Source organism: Azolla caroliniana, unplaced genomic scaffold (assembly GCF_043228905.1).
Source record: "Azolla caroliniana isolate FFs.n. ecotype wild unplaced genomic scaffold, voAzoCaro1.0.p SCAF_8, whole genome shotgun sequence".
Classification (NCBI taxonomy): domain Eukaryota; kingdom Viridiplantae; phylum Streptophyta; class Polypodiopsida; order Salviniales; family Salviniaceae; genus Azolla; species Azolla caroliniana.
Genome location: NW_028230443.1, coordinates 12,223,591 through 12,245,501, shown reverse-complemented (window position 1 = coordinate 12,245,501; position 21,911 = coordinate 12,223,591). Strand labels below are relative to the sequence as shown.

At 41.4% G+C, this 21,911-nt stretch overlaps 1 protein-coding gene across 1 annotated transcript; it reads left to right on the top strand.

The window, feature by feature from the left end:
• The first annotated feature begins 429 nt into the window (after positions 1–429).
• Positions 430–6,872, top strand: CARA (carbamoyl phosphate synthetase A). Its single transcript, XM_087323650.1, has 10 exons — positions 430–575; positions 1,356–1,482; positions 1,561–1,649; positions 1,730–1,790; positions 3,648–3,715; positions 3,786–3,914; positions 4,028–4,143; positions 4,232–4,579; positions 6,240–6,405; positions 6,483–6,872. Exons 1-10 carry the CDS (start codon positions 431–433, stop codon positions 6,536–6,538), a joined length of 1,305 nt encoding a protein of 434 aa, XP_087179776.1. The 5' UTR covers position 430; the 3' UTR covers positions 6,539–6,872.
• Positions 6,873–21,911: the final 15,039 nt, after the last annotated feature.

Here is a 21,911-nt window from a genome sequence, read left to right as displayed (position 1 = left end):
CATAATTGGAATATGCGTAATGCTTTCATGTTTGATAATAGACATGGGGTGAAAGCATATATAAAGAAGCTGAAAAGTATTCTCATGTGGAGTTTTTGGATGTTAGCGCATGTGGGGATCATTTCCTCAAATGCATATTCAGGTTTTTTAATGGCATTACAAGACGTCCCTCTCCCTACATAGGCATGTGATAGGGTAGAGGAGACTAAGAAGTGTTGTAAATAAGTGGATTTTACATACAATTAAAATATAATTGTGTGCTTTTACCCAAAAAAAAAAGGAAAAGAGAGAGAAATTGCGTCGTCATGGTCATGGTCAAGGTCACAAACTACAAGTCATTCATGGTCATGGTCATGGTCATGCAAAGATGCGATGGGCCTTTTTAAGCGCGCCTTGTAACTTGTTATAGAGAGAGCTCTTTTCCGAAGCCATGGCTCCTTGCTATCATCACTTCGCCTCGTCTTCCTCCACCTCTTCTTCCTACCCATCTATCTCTCTGATTACAGAGACGACGAAATGTGCTGTTCCCAGGATTTCGTGCAGTAAAGCGTCTGCTTCAGAAACCGCTCTTGCTGGTAAGTTATAGCTACTATTTCTTTGATTCTCTGTTTACAAGAAGGCAGAACTACGGCTTTGTTGAATCTTTTATCTGAATTGTGCAGTTACAGTTTCATTTTTCTCTGTTTCTCTGCCTAGAATTAATGGCGCAGATTTGAGGCATATGCCTAAGTTATGTGCTTCACACAGTTCGGTAGAGCTAATGTTTTCTTATGGAAAACTCTTGCATAGATGCTTTGTGCTATGTTTATCTTATGGAATATGTTAGGAACTGTGGATTTGGTTATGATTTGGTTTGGTTTTGCAAAACTCTTGCGTAGATGCTTTGTGCTATGATTATCTTATGAAATAGGTTAGGAACTGTGGATTTGGTAATGATATGAATGAAACATTTAAGTTTTCTTTTTTCTTTGATTCTGAAGTTATACAAGATTGGCAAATGTTTCTCTGAACATTGGTGCTAAGCTTTAATCAATGAAGAAGATTGCATGTTTCTTTGATTTTCTATGTGGAACTGCATATTTTACTATGATGTCTTCTTATCAAATGCATGACTCAGTCAGTTAGATTTCCGTTTCTTGGATTCTGAATGGGGGATGGAAATGGCAATTTGTTTTCCTAAAGGGACAGTGCTTGCCAACATTTTACTTAAATAAGCTTTGCAAGCAGTGGATGTCGTAGTTGGCAAAACTGTGAATTTGGCAGAGATCCTGTTTGTGTTGCACATATAAGGGAGGGACAGGGTTTTTATAATAGCTTTATAGTTAGAAGATAACAACTAGAACTCTGGTTTGCAGCAAAGCGACCTTGGAAGATTTCAAATACAAGGCTGGTTCTCGAAGATGGATCTGTCTGGAGAGGCAAATCCTTTGGTGCTGTTGGAACTCAAGTAGCAGAAGTGGTTTTCAACACGTCTATGACTGGGTATTTATGTTTCTTTGTCGGCATATGAAAAGGAGGTATTAGATTATGGCATCTCATTACTGATGCTTGAAATCACAGATACCAAGAGATTTTGACAGATCCGAGTTATGCGGGGCAGTTTGTACTCATGACATGCCCTCACATTGGCAATACTGGAGTTAATACTGGTGTGATTGAATGTTGATCTCTACTTTAATGTATGAAAAGTATAGACAGTTGTGAATGCCTACTACTGCTTCTCATATAGATGACGAGGAGTCTGAAGAGTGTTTTCTTGGAGGGCTAATTATCAGGAACCTCAGTAGACGGTGAGTATTCCTTATTTTCATGGATTATCATCAAGGAACGATTATTGCGTGTTTTTTTGTTAATGCCTAATGCGTTGTCCTGAAGAATTCCGGCTATGAGAGAAAACAGAGCTGGATGCGTGTGAAGGGGTGTGTGCAAGGATGCACACGAACAAGGGCTTATGTATATAAATTCGATGTGTATATAAATGTATATTAAACTTTGTGAAAAACAAGAATAATAAAGTACGAGACAGAGACAGTCTGTCGGTACTTTAAATGCGTCGAATGTTGAAGGGGAATAACAGCATGTTGGGCAGAGGATCATGGAACGGATCTCTGACCAAACAGCTGCATTTAATACTGATGTAACTGTCCTCTCCTTGGGCTATAAAAGGGGAGGAATGGATCTGTTTTGGCATCCATCGTTTGGAAGCGGAAGCGTTGTCGGATTGATCTCTGTAGGGTTTTTGGTTATCTGCTCTGTGTGTTCGTTCGGTGTTGGTCAGGCCTCTGCTCGCGTAGGAAGCCCGTGTGCTCCCGACCAGAGGCTCATCAGTCCGGTGTCTGCGTGGATGTGTCAAGAGCTCGAAGCTCTGTACTTGTCGAGCCCGGTTGTATTTCTCTTATTATAAGTTAATCAACTGTCTCGTTGTTTTCTGGATTTCCTGTGTCTTTTTGTTTTGGCGCATATTCTCGTCTCTCCTCCCTCTCACTTGTGTGCATACGTGAGCATCCGAGCCAGTAAGCTCATCGCTGTTACCCAGTGACAGGTCCGGAACTATTTGCGTGTCTGAGCCTGTGCGCCGGCGAAGTCATCCGGGAACGATCCCAATAATCATCTCACCCTCTCTTACTTTCTCCTACCGGCTCCTTAGTCTGAGACCCCGGTGCTCCCGCCCCGTTCCAACATATACTCGCGGATTTCCGCGACAGCGTACCTCTACGCTTGCATTCATAAACTTCAGTGAAATTAAGATAGTCTATAGATTGTAAGGTGGCGTGGAAATAACACCGTGTTTTCCCTACTGAAATTTCATGAACCTGTTGTTTTATACTACACTGATGGCCCTGTCCCTTTGCTTGGCTACCTTGGCAAGGAAAAAAACATAGTACAGCTGGAAGGTGGATTGTTGGGAGGGAGGTGGGCAGGCAGTCTTCTAGATGTGCCTAGCTAATGCACTAAACTGTAGATCTTTATAGAGAAAGCCAAAGTACTATAGGAACTGATGAATCCACCTAGAATGTTCTGTGGACATTAAGTGAGGACAGCAATAAAGAGACTCTCATCGAGGCAGCAGGAATCAAGGAAAATCATAGGCATGTAAAAGTGGAGTGGTGACAGCAGTTTTTCTACAATATTGCAGCAAAACCCACCAGCAGAAAAATTATAAACCGTGAGACAGCTAGAAATCTGACAAGGTTAACCGGGTGTGGCAACAAATCTGACAAGGTTAATCTGATCTGAATGCGGGAGTCAGTAGAAATAGGTCTGCTGGTGCATGAAGAGCAAAGTAAGTCATCAACCTTCTGAAGAGAGAACTATAGCAGGCTAGTAAGAAGTCAGTGGAGCAGGCCATGCATTTCAGAGTTTGGATGTTATTGAAGTTCAGAACTTGTTTAGACTTGCTCATTTTGTGTCCAGTGTCCTCAAAGCTACTAAATTGTTTTCCTCTTTTTATTTAGTTTTCTTGCTTGCCCATTTTGGAAGTTCTTCATTTGCTCTGTTTTATGTTTCAAATCTTTGACATTTTACCAAAGAGACTTCTTCCGTTTGGATTCTGCAACTAGCTAAATGAGCCTGATTACTGCATTGTTAATGCTGTCTGTTGTGTATTCAGAAATTTCAGTGCAAACTAATTTCTGAGTTGCATGCAGTGTTTCAAATTGGCGTTCAACAGAGACTTTACCTGAGTATTTGCAAAAGAGGAATGTGATGGGAATCTGTAAGTAATTTCTGTATAGAATCTTTTCTATTTTTCGATTTGAAATATGGTGTGATATTTATGTGCACAGATGATATCGATACACGTGCAATCACAAGAAGGTTAAGGGAAGATGGAAGCTTGATCGGAGCACTCACGACAGATTCAAGCAAGACAGATGAAGAGCTTCTACATGCAGCTAAAACGTGGGAGATCGTAGGTAATAGCCTTTCAGGATAAATAAAGAACCTGCATAAGTATATGCAATTCTGTGTGATTTTGATCCAGAGGGTTCGTTTTGGCCAAAAAAATGTATTTCCTGGACATGTGAAGGTAAGGATCTTATAACTGGAGTTACTTGTAATGAGCCATATGAATGGACGGACAAGACAGATCCTGACTGGGAGTTTAGCACCAAATTGTCTAAATCTGCTTCTGATTTGTACCATGTAAGCTAACTCATTAGAATGATATTCTGGGAATGCTCCTTCAAAAGCTACGATTCGCATAAAAAAGGCTTATCTGCTTTTTTCCCAGGTGGTTGCTTATGACTTTGGTATCAAGCATAATATTTTAAGAAGACTCAGATCTTATGGCTGCAAAATCACAGTGGTTCCATCAACATGGACAGCATCAGAGGTTATTAAGTTGAACCCAGATGGGGTTTTGTTTAGCAATGGCCCTGGTGATCCTTCTGCAGTTCCATATGCCATTCAAAATGTGAAAGAAATTACTGGCAAGATTCCCGTTTTTGGTATATGCATGGGCCATCAACTTCTAGGACAAGCACTTGGGGGTAGCACTTTCAAGATGAAATTTGGTCATCATGGTGGAAATCATCCTGTCCGACAAATTCAAACTGGCAGGGTTGAAATCAGCTCACAGGTTTGATTTCTGTCTTTCTGTCAAATTTGCTACCATGCACGAGGAAAGGAAGCTTGTATATGATCTGCTGAAACTCCAATAGACTGCATGATCTTTGGTATTCGAATAGGCTCCTCTAGACTGGAAGAAGTTCTGAATATATATCTGATGGAGGACAGAGGCATGCTGATTCCACTTTTGTGGAGCTGAAAGCAAATGAAGCATGGGTAACTTCTATAAGATCAATCTTTTGAATCGTGAGGATATTATGTTCTAAGAAGAGATTTTATGAGCTTATATTTCCATATGAGCATTCCATCAACTGTATCTAAGCATCTGATAGTACCCTTGACAATGGCATTTAAATCAGGGGGAATGCTGTGCAGCATATTGCATGCTGCCATAGGAATGTCCCCAAATTGAGCCGTGTCAACATGGGCCAAAATGTTCCCAAATAGAGCTGTGTCAAAAAACCTACTGCCAAAATGAAAGAAATATTTAAACCAAACTTAAAAGAGCAATGAATATCAAATTGCATAACCATGTTTCCAAATCGAGCTGTTTCAAGAAACCTAGATCAAAATAGCTATCTACCATAAAATCTTAGACCAACGTTACTCAATTAAGCTTTGTCAAGAATCATAAACCAAATTTGAGATTAAGGCGCAATATTTAGCTATTTGTGATATTGCTGACCCTGGCTGAGTATTACCAACTGCCAATTATTATATGTTTGATCACACTTCAAGACATTAATTAGAAGCTCAGTCAGAAGTTTGTTCCATGGAGTTCTTTTCTATGCTGACAATTTCCACTTTTGGACCCTATCATTGTCATGCATTATGTAGAACCACAATAGTCTCTGAGACCACATTATCACAATTTGACTTGTTTTATACAAAATAAAGTCTGAGCTTAGGTGATGAAGTGTACATATATGATGAATATTGTGTAGTGAACACCAATGTTACCTTCAAGTCCAAATCTATTTGCGAGGGAGATATTTCTATTTCACTGTGTAGAGCTTTTCTGAAGTTTCTCTTTTCTATTTCTCTATAGTAGAGAAATATTTTGTATGGTTTGACGAATTCCAAAAGGGGTATTTTGGGAAATAAAAGACGGGTTATATTAGATTTTTTTGAAATAGCGAGTATCTGTTTGCATGTAAATGATTGCTACAGTTTATGACCTATATGGGAAAGGAAAATGACAGAAATGTTATATAACCAAAATTTACTCTTGGGAACAGTTTTGCAAGAACTTGACCGGTTTACAGGTGTTGGTCACCAGCCCCAACATTCAGCTAAATCTCTCAAATAAGAACTCCCTTCTAGGATATGTTAAATTTTTGTTGAGTACCACCTTGAAGCACATTAAGTAAAGAACTTTCCCTCTCATCTCATCTATACCATGAATGCTGTATGTATAAAAGGAACATCACAATTTTTGACTTCCATGAGAAAGGAAAATGAGAGAAATATTATATAGCAAAAAGTTACATTTCTGAAAAGTTTTTTTGAAGTACTTGACCAATTGTTCTTGTGCCGCAGATCCTACTACTGCATCTTTCAGAAAAGAAACCCCTTCTAGATGGGTTTTTAGTTTTTGTTGAATTCTTGATAATATTTCATCACCTTGAAAAGTTGCACTCTACTTATTTCGATGTTCTGTGAATTTGCAGAATCATAATTATGCAGTTGATCCCGCAACCTTACCAGAGGGAGTTGAAGTTACACACATCAATTTGAATGATGGAAGTTGTGCTGGACTTTCTTTCCCAGCTATGAAAGCAATGAGCCTACAGTACCATCCAGAGTCATCCCCTGGACCACACGATGCGGACTCTGGTATGATGCTGGCATTTGTTAAAGCCCCTTTTATATAATGTATATATCTGATTGTATTGTTTGTTTTGGTTTTTCAGCTTTTTATCGGTTCATACAGATGATGGATGGAAACAAAAATAGATTCTCACAATAAAATAGGAATCTATTGAGTACAGACATCACTCATACATAGCTACAATTTAGCATATAATGGGAGCTATATTGATGTCCTAACTCCAGCATATATGCATGCTTCTAGGGTTGTGACCTTTGCCAGAAGTTACATGGTTGAAGGTTCAAATTTTGACCATCTTAATTTCAGTCTTTTAGCACAGTCCGGGTGATGACAGTAGACATCATCTATCATATTTATGTTGAGGATTCTAAAATGGTTGCTTTTGAGACCATAATTAAATGACGATAAATAGTTGTCAACACTAGGCAATGCTCTTTTGTTTGCATATCTATTGGAAGTTTTAAATTCGTCCTATTGCTTTCAATGCTCTTTAAATGCATTTCACGTGCAATGTTCATGATGTTTCTTTTATGTACACCAAATTCAATCGTAAAAGTTTCCCCTAGAAGAAAAATAATGAAGCCAATAACTGGAGATTTGAGACTTAAATTTTTAGTTCATTATGAGTGTGTTACATTAAAGTTGAGCTGCCTTCCAACAATACACCATGGTAATGGTTTTTTTCCTTAAGCACTAATGGGTCAGAAGCTTGGAGATTTTATGAAATAACATGGAAGTTAACTAAAACAAATAATTTCTTTCAGTCCATGTTGAATGGAAACTTGAAGAGAACGAGCAATTGGAAGCTTGAGTAAGGCTTCATCAAAATGATAGCAATGGTTGTAGAAGCAAAGGAATTATACCAATGGTTATAGATAGTTCCTTTTATCAAACATGTATAGATGTTTGGCTTGGTGATGTCAATTTGACTCTTGAAGCCGTTGAAGTTGTGAGTTGGAATTCCCAAATCTCATGTAGAGTTTGGTTTGGTGATGTATATTTGATCTTTTGAGCCGTAAGGTTGTGGGTTGGCATTTAGATTGTCTATAGATGATGGACATCATCATCAATGCTCTAGAATGAACATTCTAGAATAATTCTCACTTGCACTTGATCTTCGACCTCTTGAATCACAAAGCTTGGAGGGGAGTAATAAAGGAACATCAGAGAAAGTTTTGATTCAACATTTGACTCTTAGTTGAATGAGATGGTGGATGTTGAGAAACATGGCTCAACATGCAAACTATGAGCATATGCTTAGTGAGCCATGAGCATTAATTGCCAACAACCAATCATTCTTGAAAAGAGTGTATTGTAATGGACCTGTCTTATACATTTAATGATAGCATATTCGTTATCCCACAACTAAAGTTGGTTGTCATGGATAGATCATAGAATATAGGGAGCAACTGACTTTACATAAACCAACCTTCCTTCTTATTTCCTGTAGTTCCCTCGTTAAAATAACCTTTTCTTGTTGTTTACATCTCTTTCTCATTCCCTATAATGTTGCTCGAATCTCATTTAATGAGAACATTCTCTATCCCACTCCCTTTGATCTTGGCGTTCATAGAGAAAATATTGAGAGAAGCTAACTCTATATAAAGCACCCCCTTCTTATTTGTTCTTGCCCTAGTCTCATTTTCCTGTTGTTCCCACGTTAACACAAAATCTTTTTGTTGTTTACGTCATGGTCTGTGTGATTGTTTGAAACCACAAAATTATATTAATAACTATTTCTAAAGAACACTGCAATGTATCACAATTGAGTGTTGTCGCCCCTAGATGGGTAGTGGGACATGTTATATCACCAATTGGCAAGACGAACATTCCATCGAGAAAAGAATTTGAATTTCTCCAATAATCAAAATTGCCCCATCAATAATCCCTTTGACTTTCGTAGTTATGCTCCTAACTCCATGCCAACCATCAAATACAAAAATATTACTCATATCCCAATTATGACGCAATTCCTAACAAAGTAGACATAGGAAATGATCTCCATATCTGATATTTGGTTGACCAATGTGAATTGTCGAAACACTCATTGTTTTGGCATCAAATAACAACATAACAAACTTGCCAAATCTGAGTCATGTAATTCCAAATCTAATGAGAAATCTGACATAGTATGGAATGATAAATACTATTTTCCACTTGAATTGTGCAAAAGAAGCAATTCACTATCCAAGGTATCCTTATTTTATTAAAATGAGTTGTATTAGTTATTTAGCTCTAAATAACACTAGTGGTGGTTCTATATTAGAATCTTAATTAACATTCAACAAAATTCAAGAAGGAAAATAAGGAAGAATGGGCACTAGTCCACTCGACTACCCCCTAACGAAGGTGAGAGACAGATCCAAGTTCCCCCAACGGTGTTCCATACCTCGTACAAACATGGATCGCACCTTGTGTTTGAAGGAGGCACACGAGTATGATGTTGGAACTTTGCCACATTGTTAGAGGCTCTATCCAAATCAATAAAAAAAATCCTCTTTTGGAAAAAAACAAAAACAAAAAATCCTCCCTTCAAAAAGGTAGCTAGCCTTCTTATATAGGCTAAAACCTTGGGCCCTTATCTGTTGCACACTTGGTTGTTTAAAAAAAAAAATGGCCAAGTGATGCAACACTATAAAGTTATCACTCAATGTACCCCACAACTATGGTTACAAGTTACAACTATGCTTGTAACATACTCCCCCCTCTCTAAGAGATTGCACTCTTTCAATGAAAATTCAAGGAAGTTTGTTTTAAGAGCATCTTCTCTCTCCCAAGTAGCAACTTTAATTGAGCTATCCATCCATAAAATTAAAAAGTCTCAAATATGCTAAGAGCACAAACTTTTAGTTTTTGAATTGACAATTTTTTCTGGCTTATGAGGTGAGGATTGGCTTATGAGGTTTGGATGAAAAATCCTCAAGAGTAACCAAAGTTTTAATGGAAACTGAATAATTGTTAGAACCCAATAGCTCTTCCAAAGGACTAGCATGAAAGACAAAATGGAGTTTGATATTAGTTGGAAGGTTAAGGCGATACACTTGAGGACTCTGAAAGGTTCACAAAAGTGTGGGGCTAATGTAGCACACGTACCCGTAGATAGCATTGTAGAGTCATCAAGCACACATAAGAACACTTTTTGTTCAGGGAAAATACATGGAGTTGTGAATGGTGGTAAGCATAAACACAAGCTTTGTTTTGAGCCTTTTTTATATTGTCATGAGCTATACGTAACATGTCTTGCATATACCTTGGAAAGTTTTTTGTACTTCGTAGCTCATCATGATGAATTTTAACATCAATCGGGTCACGTGGCTAAAAACCATACAATAACATAAGAGGACTACATTTAGTTGATGTATATTTTGAGCTATTATCGGCAAACTCTAAAATAGGAAAATATTTGTTGAGCAGAAAGCTCAACCGGATCTAGATTGGTTGAATAAGCCAGAGCCGGATTGGAGTCCGTAACGAAGAACCAGATCGGTGTCCAGAACCAGGAGCCGGATCGGATTGTAACCGGTAGACTGTTAGAGGCCTACGAATCTAGCCTAGTACGTAGGCATATTTTTGGCAGTTAGTGTCAGTCGCTTGTATGAGCATTGAAGTACTTGTCAGTACTTCTATTAGTCCGTGTAAGGACGTGTATAGAAGTGGTCACTGAGCACACATTGTATACACAGAGTGTTATTATTTTGAATTGAGTGTGTTCTACGGTAACTCTGTCTGTCTGTCTATCTATCTCTCTCTTGTGTGAGGTTTCCATTAAACGTGTGTTTGTATTTTGTTGCTATTCGGCTAAGCTAGTTGTGTCTTAGCTTCCTCATAATCACCTTTTCATGGTATTAGAGCACGAGGGTTGAGAACCTCTGCAACCGATGAGCGATTTCTGGAAACAAAGCCTAACACCCGGTAAAGAACAAATAGAAGGAAAATATGGATTGAGGAATGGTTAGCTCGCTCCCGACGGAGAAGCTCGAAAGATCCAACTATGCATCTTGGTCGTACAAGATGCACCAGTACCTGCTCAGGCACGGTTACTGGAGTTATGTTGACAGAGCTAACGATACGACATTTGATGCGGCACGCAAGGACTTCCCGACTTGGGAACAAGCGGCAAGCAAAGTTATGTACTGCTTTGCATCAAGTGTCAGCGATCAACTATTGAGCCATATCCGGGACGCCAAGACGCCAAAGGAAGCTTGGGGAAACCTAAAGAAGGTCTTCGCCGCAAGCACCACTGCCCAAAAGTTGCAACTCCGACAAGAGTTGAGCTTTGTCCGAGAGAAGGACATGTCGGTGGCCGGCTATACGGCCCGGATCAAAGACATCTGTGACTTACTTGCCTCCATCAACGTAACCGTCAAGGAAGATGAGATGGTGTAGGTTTGTCTCGGGAGCCGAGCATCAAAGTTCGGAGCATTCCGGACGGCGGTTTGTAGAAGGGAGAACCACACGGGTGCGTCAACAAGCACACACATTGACAACAGGATGTTGTACACGAAGTCGGATCGGCCCTGTGGTCATGGTAGACGAGGCGGATCGGCACGCGATGGAAACGATCGACAAGAGCAAAATCGGAGGCATAATGATGGTGCCGACAATAGTTTCGGACCCTCCACAAGTAGGGGGAGTGATGGCAGTGCCGGGTACCATCGAGCACATCGGAGAGGTTACCCTCAACCATGTTGTGTTGGGAGACAGGTTCCTCCGGATGGGAAGGGAGAAGAACAGTGCCGACGAACAAACTCGGCCGAGGCCGAAACGGTATGAGGAGTACCCGGCTACGGAGAGCCGGATGATACAAGCCCGGTGTGAACCGGATGAGTAGTACCCGGCTACGGAGAGCCGGATGATACAGGCCCGGTGTGAACCGGATGAGGAGTACCCGGCTACGGAGAGCCGGATGATACAGGCCCGGTATGAACCGGATGAGGAGTACCCGGCTACGGAGAGCCGAATGATACAGGCCCGGTGTGAACCGGAGGAAGAGACATATTCGTAAATATGTTTCTGAGAGCCCATCGAGGCTATATTTGTAAATAGCCGAAAAGTCATATTAGTATAAATATGACTTAGGGCAAACTTTTGGTGGTGTTGTCATTTTTTTCTGTTTTGCACGAAATCAGAGTGCGTAACTGTATAGAGAGAGAGAGAGAGAGAGAGATCGAGGTCGTTGCCTCTATTGTAACCGCGGCGTGTGGCGAAGATCTGTGAGCACGAGGTCGTTGCCTCAGTGAACTCACTGCTGTACATTCTCACATAGTGACAGTTTGCAGCCCGTGGGCTGCCGTGGTTTTTTCCCCTAGTTTGGGGTTTTCCACGTAAACCTCCTGTGTATCTTTCTCCTCTTTGTGTCAAGTTTTATTTCCCGTTTTTCTGTGTATCCTTCTACCCTCGGTTGTGGCCGAGCGTCACGCATAAGGAACGTTGGGGCTCGGTCCCCGTCATGTTGGAACAATCGGGGGTGGTTGAAACCGGAGATGACACCCCACATACCATCGAGCACATCGGAGAGGTTCCTCTCAACCATGTCGGGCAGAAGGGAAAGCTTATAAACGCTTCACGTCCCACCAATCACAAAGAATCTGGTGTCGGTTGGAAAGATTGTCGATCAAGGGATGCAGGTTCGGTTCATGCACCTTAAGTGCTTCATCGAAGAAGAGGGCTAGATTATTGTTCAAGGGCGCCGAGACGGGAGGATGTTTATCCTCGAAACGAATGATGTTGGCACCACTATGTTAGTCAAAGGGCAGAAGGTCAAGTCGGACATCAACTTGTGGCACAAGCGGATCAACCACATCAATTTCCGGAAGTTTCACGAGCTGCAGTCGGAACACGTAGTTTCCGGAGTGCCGAAGTTCAGTGTCCAGAAAGGCCAAATATGTGAAGCTTGCCAGCTCGGGAAGCAGCACGGGCTTCCGTTCCCCAATGAGAAGAATCAGATCTCGAATTCACTTGACCTTTTCCACTTGGATGTTTGGGGACTGACACAAAACTTGAGCATCGGTGGGAGTCGGTATTTCATCTCCTTCATCGACGATTTCACCCGACACACTTGGATCTATCTAATCGAGAAGAAAAGCGAAGTCTTCTCGTGTTTTCAGGATTTGACGAACCTTGTCGAACGCGAGACTGGAAGAAAGATCGAGTGTCTGAGATCGGATGGCGAAAAAGAATAATTTTCCGGCTAGTTCAGGAGTTATCTACAGACGAAGGGAATCGGATGGGAATTCTCCTGTAGATACACGCCGGAGTAGAACGACGTGGCCGAGCGTCGAAACAGGACGCTGGTAGAAGCGACAAGGGTGATGCTTAAGGAGAAAAGCATACCCAAATTTTATTGGTCCAAGGTGATTCGGACAACCGTCTACATCCAAAATCTGATATCTGCCTCAGGGACAAAGGTGTCACCGCACGAACTGTATTTCGAGCGGAAGCCGAATTTGGCAAACCTTCAGGTGTTCAGTAGCATTGCATATGTGCATGTACCCAAGGAAAATGGGAGGAAGTTAGACACGAAAGTGTAAAAGTGCATTTTCGTCAGCTACTCGGATGAACAGAAGGGTTATAAGTGTTAAAGCCCCCGATCGAAAGCAGTTCGAGTTAGTCGAGATGTCTTTTCTGATGAATCGACATCTTGGTACTTCTCCCCACCCGAACCCAAGATGATTGTTGTAGATGATCCGGTGGAATCCGAAACAAAGGTAAGTGTCGTGGAATTTGAATAGCTGGATAGTTCGACTTCTCTCCGGATGAGTGGATCGAGTCCGGACTGGTTGAGCCAGAGTGGTCAACCGGATGATGAGTCAGCGAGTAGTGAAGACTCGGCTGTGCTCTCCCCACGCAAGGAACCACGGAGACGGTTCAGACGCAAAGAAAAGGGGAAGAAGAAGATGCCAGAGTACGACACCAGCAAAGACGAGTCAGATCAGAGTGAATCCGACTCCGGACAAAACAACAACGGACCTTCGGAAGAGAAGTCTGCGTTGTTACGAAGGTGCTCCGGTTCTTCTATTGTGCATAACGGATCGTGGTGTGCTGGATCGTTTAGTGCTCAAGAAAGAAAAGGAAAGGGAAGGAGACTTACCTCTGTGTAGCAAACCAAAAAGCTTCTTCTATTTCATTACACGCAGAGCTCAACTCGCTCTTGTTAGTTTTCTGTTTTTTCTGTTCTTTTTCTTCTCTACTCACTCCACTACAACTTACTACTCTTACTTTTTACCTAAGTTATAAGTGACTTATATATGCAGCTAATTAGCTGTGAGTAGCTAAATAGCTGTGCATAGCTAAATAGCTGTTTCACCTTTATGTCCACTAGTAGCTAATTAGCTAATAGCTACTATAGAAGATCTCACTTACCAATATGCATCACATACCTTTGTTGAGCTTGTTTCTCAACACTCCCCCTCGAGCTCAACTTATCCTTTCTTGAGATCATCTTCAATCTTCTTTCCTTCATGCTTTTCAGCTATCATACCAATGGTTATGACTCCCATCATGTCCCTGAACTGTGTATGTTTTTCCATGCCCAATCCCTTCGTAAGAATATAAAAAACTTGTTGATTTGTGCTTACATACATCAGATCTACTTCACCGTCAATCACTTTTTCTCTAACAAAGTGATAATGCACTTCAATGCGCTTTGTTCTTGCATGGAACACTGAGTTTTTTGTGAACTGAATGCTGCTCATATTGTCACACCAAATTGTGACTACACTATCTATATATTCTCCCAAATCAGAAAGAAATCTTTTGATCCATACCTCTTCACAGGTGGCTATTGCAACTCCTCTATATTCAGCTTCAGTACTTGATAACGCAACAATAGCTTGTTTCTTGCTACTCCATGAAATAGCTGCACTTCCCAATGTAAACATATATCCACTTGTGGATCTTCTATTAGTTTGGCTTCTAGCCCAATCAACGTCTGTATATCCTTCCAGCTTTATGTCCAGATCAGTCCTGTAAAATAGTCCATAGTTTTGAGTAGCTTTTACATACCTCAAGATTCTTCTAATGCAGTCCAAGTGTGGCTTTGTTGGCTGTTGCATAAACTGGCTAACTAATCCAACAACATAACTCAAATTAGGTCTTGTTATTGTCAAATATATGAGGCTTCCCACCATAGACTTGTACATGTTTACATCTTCTATTTTGGCTTCCAAATTAGCCCTCAATTTGTAGTTCTTATCCAGTGGTACATCAATAGGTTTGCATCCAAGCATACCATACTTCTTCAACATAGTTGTTGCATACTGTTTTTGCAATATATATATACCACTTTCAGATCTGATCATCTCAATACCAAGAAAGTATCTCAACTCTCCCAGATCTTTCATATGAAATTGCATTTCAAGATTTTTCTTTAGCTTCCTTATTTCATCCATAGAATCGCCTCCGATGATTAAATCATCTACATAAATAAAAATCACAACAATGCAATCATTTATCCTTTTTACATATAATGATGGATCAACCTTTGACATTTTGAAAGCAATGTTTTTCAGAGATTCGGAGAGTTCTTTATGCCACGCTCTCGGTGCTTGTTTTAGTCCATAGAGAGCTTTTTCTAGCTTACAAACATATTCTGGATGCTTCTTATCTTCAAAACCTGGTGGTTGACACATGTATACTTCCTTGTCCAAGTTACCATGTAAAAAAGCATTTTTTACATCCATATGGTGCATAACCCATCTTTTGGCTTCACTCATAGCAAGTAGTGTCCTCAATGTTGCCATCTTTGCAACTGGTGCAAATGTTTTATCATAATCAATTCCTTGCCTCTGGGCATATCCCTTTGCCACAAGTCTTGCTTTATGTCTACTTACATTCCCATTGGAATCAATGCTTTGTTTTGTAGACCCATTTGCAACCTACAACATTTTTTCCTTTCGGTAACTTCACCAAAACCCATGTTTTGTTTTCAGCTAATACATCTATTTCTTCTTGCATTGCATTCACCCATTTCTTATTAGATTTTGATTCATCAAAACTATTTGGATCAGGGATTTGTACCACATTAGACATATATGCATAATGCATAGCAATGTATGTATCATAACCAAATCTTTCAACAATCTTTTTCTCTCTATCTGATTTCTCAGTTTCTGATTTGCATCTTTCATTGCTTTTTCCATACCAGGGATTTTCAGGGCTCATATACCAAGCTCATCATCCAATGATGTATCTGAATCTACATCTTCCATGTTTCTAGACCTGTCATCAAGCATTTCATATTTTGGCATCTTTTGTTTTCCCTTTCTATCATCATAATTTTTTTTTCTTGCATTCTTTCCACTCCAAGCATTTGATTAAGATTTACTACCAGATTTTTCAGATGGTGTAGTACATTCTATTGATGTTGAGCTTTGTTGTCCAACATTGTTTCCATTTCTATGGCAATCTCTTCCATTTTCAGATTCACCCTTGTCCTCATTTTCACAGTCTTCATCAGTTTCTACATTTTCTTTTGGGTTGTACCAGCTGCCCAACTCATCAAATATTACATCACGGCTTACCACAATCGTTTTTGTCAATGGGTTATAGCATATATACCCTTTTTGGTCCTCTAAATATCCAACAAGAACACATTTTTCAACTTTTGGATCAAGCTTACTGCTTACTTTAGCAAGTACATGGACATAGATAAGGCATCCAAACACTTTTAAGTGTCTTAAACTAGGTTTCTTTCCATAGAAACATTCTTTAGGAGTTACTTCATGTAAAGAATCAAGAGATGGATTCTTGTGAAGCGGAAGAGATGTGAGTTATGTGTGTGTGTAAGAGAGAGAGAGAGAGAGAGAGAGAGAGAGAGAGAGAGAGAGAGAGAGAGAGAGAGAGAGAGAGAGAGAGTGAAACACAGAGAATATGCAAGGTTAAAAGTATATTAACAAAGGAGAAAGACTTAGGATTATACAAGGTGGGAGGAGGGTGCTTTATGTAGTCACCCTCTCTCTTCTCGGTAGGGAGAGTGCTCCCCATTTGAGTATTCATTATGTCGATTCTTCTTCTTCTTCTTCTCTCTTCGAATGCGAGCTATGTAGCGAAGCTACGATAGCTATGAGCCGGTTCTTGGTCATCGGCGTAGAGCACAACACACGATCACGATGAGGCGAATGGGCTAGATCGAGCTACCAAATCGCTCTAATACCATGTAAAGAATCAAGAGATGGATTCTTGTGAAGCGGAAGAGATGTGAGTTATGTGTGTGTGTGTGTGTGTGAGAGAGAGAGAGAGAGAGAGAGAGAGAGAGAGAGAGAGAGAGAGAGAGAGAGAGAGAGAGAGAGAGAGAGAGAGTGAGTGAGTGAAACACAGAGAATACACAAGGTTAAAAGTATATTAACAAAGGAGAAAGACTCAAGATTATACAAGGTGGGAGGAGGGTGCTTTATGTAGTCACCCTCTCTCTTCATTAACTAGAAGGCTCATGGAGCATGGGGAATGTGAAAGCTCATAAGTTATGTGTCATAGAATATGATTCTATGACTCATACTAAATGCTAGAATACAAAGAGGTGACTTAATGGTGACTCTTGACTGTTGGAGTGTCTATTCACTCTCAAGGTGAGTTCACACAGTAGACCAAGTTGAGCTTGATTCTCAACATGCCCCCTCAAGCTCAAGTCGGGTCGGTTTCAGACGGTATCCGAAATCCGCTTCGACTCGCGTTCTGGAGTCCGCATCGACTCACATTTATGCGGAGTTGCGGAATCCGTGCTCCAACTTGCGTTGTGCGTAGTTGCGAAGTTTGTGCTTCGGCTTGCGTCTTTCTTCGCGGCTTTGCACGGTAGATCGGCTCTTCGCGGCTTCGTTGAGTGGTTGTGTAATCCACGCGTTATTGTGTAATGTCTTCAGTACTCCCCCTCAAGCTTGGCAGGTCAGGGATCGTCAATTTGAGATCGGTCATGAATTGCCATAGCTTGTCGGCTCCTAAGGCTTTAGTGAAGATGTCGGCCGTTTGAAGATTGGTGCTAATGTGTTGTAGGTCGACATCGCCAACTAGAACGCGCTCTCGGATGAAGTGATAGTGCACTTCGATGTGCTTTGTCCGCGCGTGGAACACCGGGTTCCGAGCCAGATAGATATTGCTCATGTTGTCGCAGTAAAGGGGAGTCGGATCCTTGATGGGTACACCCAGATCCTTCAAAATCCTCTTGAGCCATACGGCTTCACACGCAGCTACGGCTGTGCCTCTGTATTTTGTTAGGAAACAGGTCCCTCCGGATGAGGAGTACCCGGCTACGGATGACCCAGTGAGAACCGGATGATGAGTGCCCGGCAAGCACCGGATGATGCAGGCTCAGTGAAGAGTGATCACCGGATGAAGGGACATATTCGTAAATATGTTTCTGAGAGTCCATCGGGGCTATATTTGTAAATAGCCGAAAAGTCATATTAGTATAAATATGACTTAGGGAAAACTGTTGTTGATTATGTGTGTGTGTAGTTGTTGTCATTCTTGTTGGCGCAAGATTAGGGTGCAACAGTGTACACACACAGAGAGAGAGAGAGAGAGAGAGAGAGAGAGAGAGAGAGAAAGAAACGAAGAGGTCGTTGCCTCTGTTGTAACCTCCGCCTGTGGCGAAGATCGTGAGCACGAGGTCGTTGCCTCCGTGAGCTCACTATTATAATCTTTGTGATATAGTGATAGTTCGCAGTCTGTGGGCTGCCGTGGTTTTTTCCCTAATTTGGGTTTTCCACGTAAACATCCTGTGTACTCTTTTCTCTCCTCTGTGTCGTGCATTCCTGTCATATTCTGCCTCCGTACTCGAAAGAGCGACGGTAGGCTGCTTCTTGCTACTCCAAGATATTGCTCCGCTGCCGAGGGAGAAAACAAATCCGGAGGTTGATCCTCTATCGGCTTTGTAGCCGGCCCAATCGGCGTCGGTGTACCCCTCGAGTCGTATTGGCATCGCGGTCTTCTAGAGGATGCCGCTATCCATTGTGCCACTCACGTATCGTAGAACTCGCTTAGCGCAATCCAAGTGAGTATCACGCGGTGTTTGCATGAATTGGCTAAGGAGACCGACTGGATAACTGAGATCGGGTCGTGTGATTGTGAAGTAGATGAGACTCCCGATGAGTTGCCGATACTAAGTCAGCTCACACGCTTTGGTGCCGGAGTTCGCATCTAGTTTGAGATTGCGATCGAGCGGGGTTGCCGTAGATTTGCACTCAGCCATCCCGAACTTGTATAATAAGTTGAGGATGTAGTGCCGTTGAGAGATCATGATTCCGGCCGGAGTTCGAATTACCTCGATGCCGAGGAAGTAGTGGAGCTCCTTCATGTCAGTCATCTCGAACTTTTCGGAAAGGAGGGATTTGACCTTAGTGATTTCGACAAGATGCTCACCTCCAATGACTAGGTCATCCACATATAAGATGATGACGATCGGACTTGCGGAATCGCTTCGTATGTAGAGGGAGTTGTCCGATTTTGTCATAAGGAAGCCGATTTGATGAAGATATTGCGTTATCTTCGAATGCCAAGCACGCGGTGCTTGCTTGAGGCCGTAGAGTGGCTTCTTGAGTCGGCAAACCACATTCGGATGGGTGCTCGAGCTGAAGCCGGGTGGTTGGATCATCTCTGCAAATGAAAAGCTCCGCCGATCCACCCCCTTGTTGCGAAGGTTCCTCGTTGGCCTCCGTTTTGCGGCCGAAATTGGGAGTTGTTGTCATAGGTCGGACCTCGTCCGCTTTGTGCTTGGCCGAATCGGCCTCTCGCTCGTCCGCGTCCTCTTCCTCCATTAGAGTGCTTGTAGAGCATGTGGCCTTCCGACTCATTGCTCCTTGTACGCACGTGGTTTTCTTCGACCAATAGCATTGATTAAAGCTCGAAAAAGGCGGGAGATTTCTCCCGTGCTAGAACGGCAGTTCGCATCGCACCGAACCGTCGTGTGAGGCCGCCGAGGCATATTTGCACCATCTCATCATCATCTATACTTACGCTTATTGAGCCGAGCGAGTCGCAAAGCTCCTTGATCTTCAAGGTGTATGTCGTGATGGACATGTCCCTTTGTTGAATGTTGTTCAACTCTTGGCGGAGTTGAAGCTTCCTCGCGGTCGTGTTGGCAGCGAAAATCTTTCGTAGATTTTCCCACGCTTCCTTCGACGTCTTGGCTTTTTGAATGTAACTGAGCATGTGGTCGTGAACACATGTTGCCAAACAATACATCACGCGGCTTGCGGCTTGCTCCCATGTCGTGTATCTGGGAGCCGCTTCGGCGGGTCGGTCTTCATGCGCTCCTTTGATGTAGCTCCAATAGCCTTGTCCGACAAGGTATTGGTGCATCTTGTACTCCCAAGATGCGAAGTTGTTTCGATCCAACTTCTCAGTAGGGAGAGCGCTCCCCATTTGAGTATTCATTATGTCGATTCTTCTTCTTCTTCTTCTCTCTTCGAATGCGAGCTATGTAGCGAAGCTACGATAGCTATGAGCCGGTTCTTGGTCATCGGCGTAGAGCACAACACACGATCACGATGAGGCGAATGGGCTAGATCGAGCTACCAAATCGCTCTGATACCATGTAAAGAATCAAGAGATGGATTCTTGTGAAGCGGAAGAGATGTGAGTTATGTGTGTGTGTGTGTGTGTGTGTGAGAGAGAGAGAGAGAGAGAGAGAGAGAGAGAGAGAGAGAGAGAGAGAGAGAGAGAGAGAGAGAGTGAAACACAGAGAATACACAAGGTTAAAAGTATATTAACAAAGGAGAAAGACTCAGGATTATACAAGGTGGGAGGAGGGTGCTTTATGTAGTCACCCTCTCTCTTCATTAACTACAAGGCTCATGGAGCATGGGGAATGTGAAAGCTCAAAAGTTATGTGTCATAGAATATGATTCTATGACTCATACTAAATGCTAGAATACAAAGAGGTGACTTAATGGTGACTCTTGACTGTTGGAGTGTCTATTCACTCTCAAGGTGAGTTCACACACTAGACCAAGTTGAGCTTGATTCTCAACACTTCATGTACTCTAGATGTTATACATCTATTTAGAATAAAGTTTGCTGTGTTTACAGCTTCTGCCCAGTAATACAATGACATATTTTTTTCAGCCATCATGGCTCTTGCTATGTTCACAAGAGTTCTGTTTTTTCTCTCAGCAACTCCATTTTTCAGTGGAGTATATCTACATGTAAACTATCTCCTTATTCCTTGATTGCATAGAAAATCAGAAAATTTATTTGAGATGTATTCTCCTCCATCAAATCTTAAACATTTTATTCTAGTTCCAGCCTGCTTTTCTACCATGCATTTAAACTTACGAAAGCAATCAAATACTTCACATTTTTCTTTCATGAAGTAAACCCATTTTTTCGTTGAGCAATCATCAATAAATGTTACATAAAACCTACATCCACTAATTGATGCATTTTTTGTTGGTTCCCATACATCTATATGTACCAAATCCAACAAATTTTTGCTTACATGAATTTCATGAGGGAAAGGTAACCTGTTTTGCTTTCCATATTGACATGCTTCACATATTTTGCCCATCTCATAGTCTTTCAACTTAGGTAGTCTAGCCACTGCATTTTTCCTGAACATATTTTTCAAGGTTTGCATACTTACGTGACCGATTCTTTTATGCCACATTTCCACATCTGAGATTACACTCATTCCTTCTACAGACATGGTTGTAATCTTTTTTGGCATATCCACATCTAACACAAACATTCTTCCTTGATGTTTTCCTTTTGCAATAAGCTTTCCCTGTTTCTCTATAAAGCATCCACTTTCCTTAAACTTAACTTGCATTCCTTGCTCTACTATCTGTCCAACAGAAATCAGATTTTTTGCAAGGTTTGGGACATGCATAACATTCAGCATATACTTCGTTTTTCCTTTTTCTTCCCACAATGGGATATCTCCGACATGCTCGATTGTGTGAGTAGTATTATCACCCGTCTGTACATAACCAGGAATCTCTGGTTCACTTAGATTTTCAAACCAATTTGCATGTCTAGTCATATGGTTAGATGCCCCAGAATCTACATACCACATATAATCTTCATTGCATCTTTTTGAACATTCAACCATTGCTGTTGTTTCATGTTGCATCACAAATGCACCATCTTTATCACAATCTTCATTGGTTCAACATAATTATTTTGTTGTCTCTTCCCTTTGTTTTCATCATTTTGCTTTTTATAGCATTAAGCCTGTGTATGGCCTAGTTTTCCACAATACCAACAACCATCATCATTCAAATAGGTTTGCTTACCTCTACCTCGATTGCTCCCCCTGCCTCTGATGTTGTTTCTTCCACTTGTAGCTTGTTGTCCTCTTCCTTGATAATTATTGTTGGTTCTAGCTGAACCAAATCTTCCATGGCCTCTTCCTTGGCCTCTTCTAGCACTATTGTAGAGGGCTTGCCCCTCAGTCTTAGAGTTTCCTTTGTTTACATCATCCATCTGATTTCTTTCTTCCACTACAAGCATTGAAATTAGATCTGGAAAACTTGGGATACCATCCATTGTGAGAATAGATGTTTTGAAGCTTTTATAT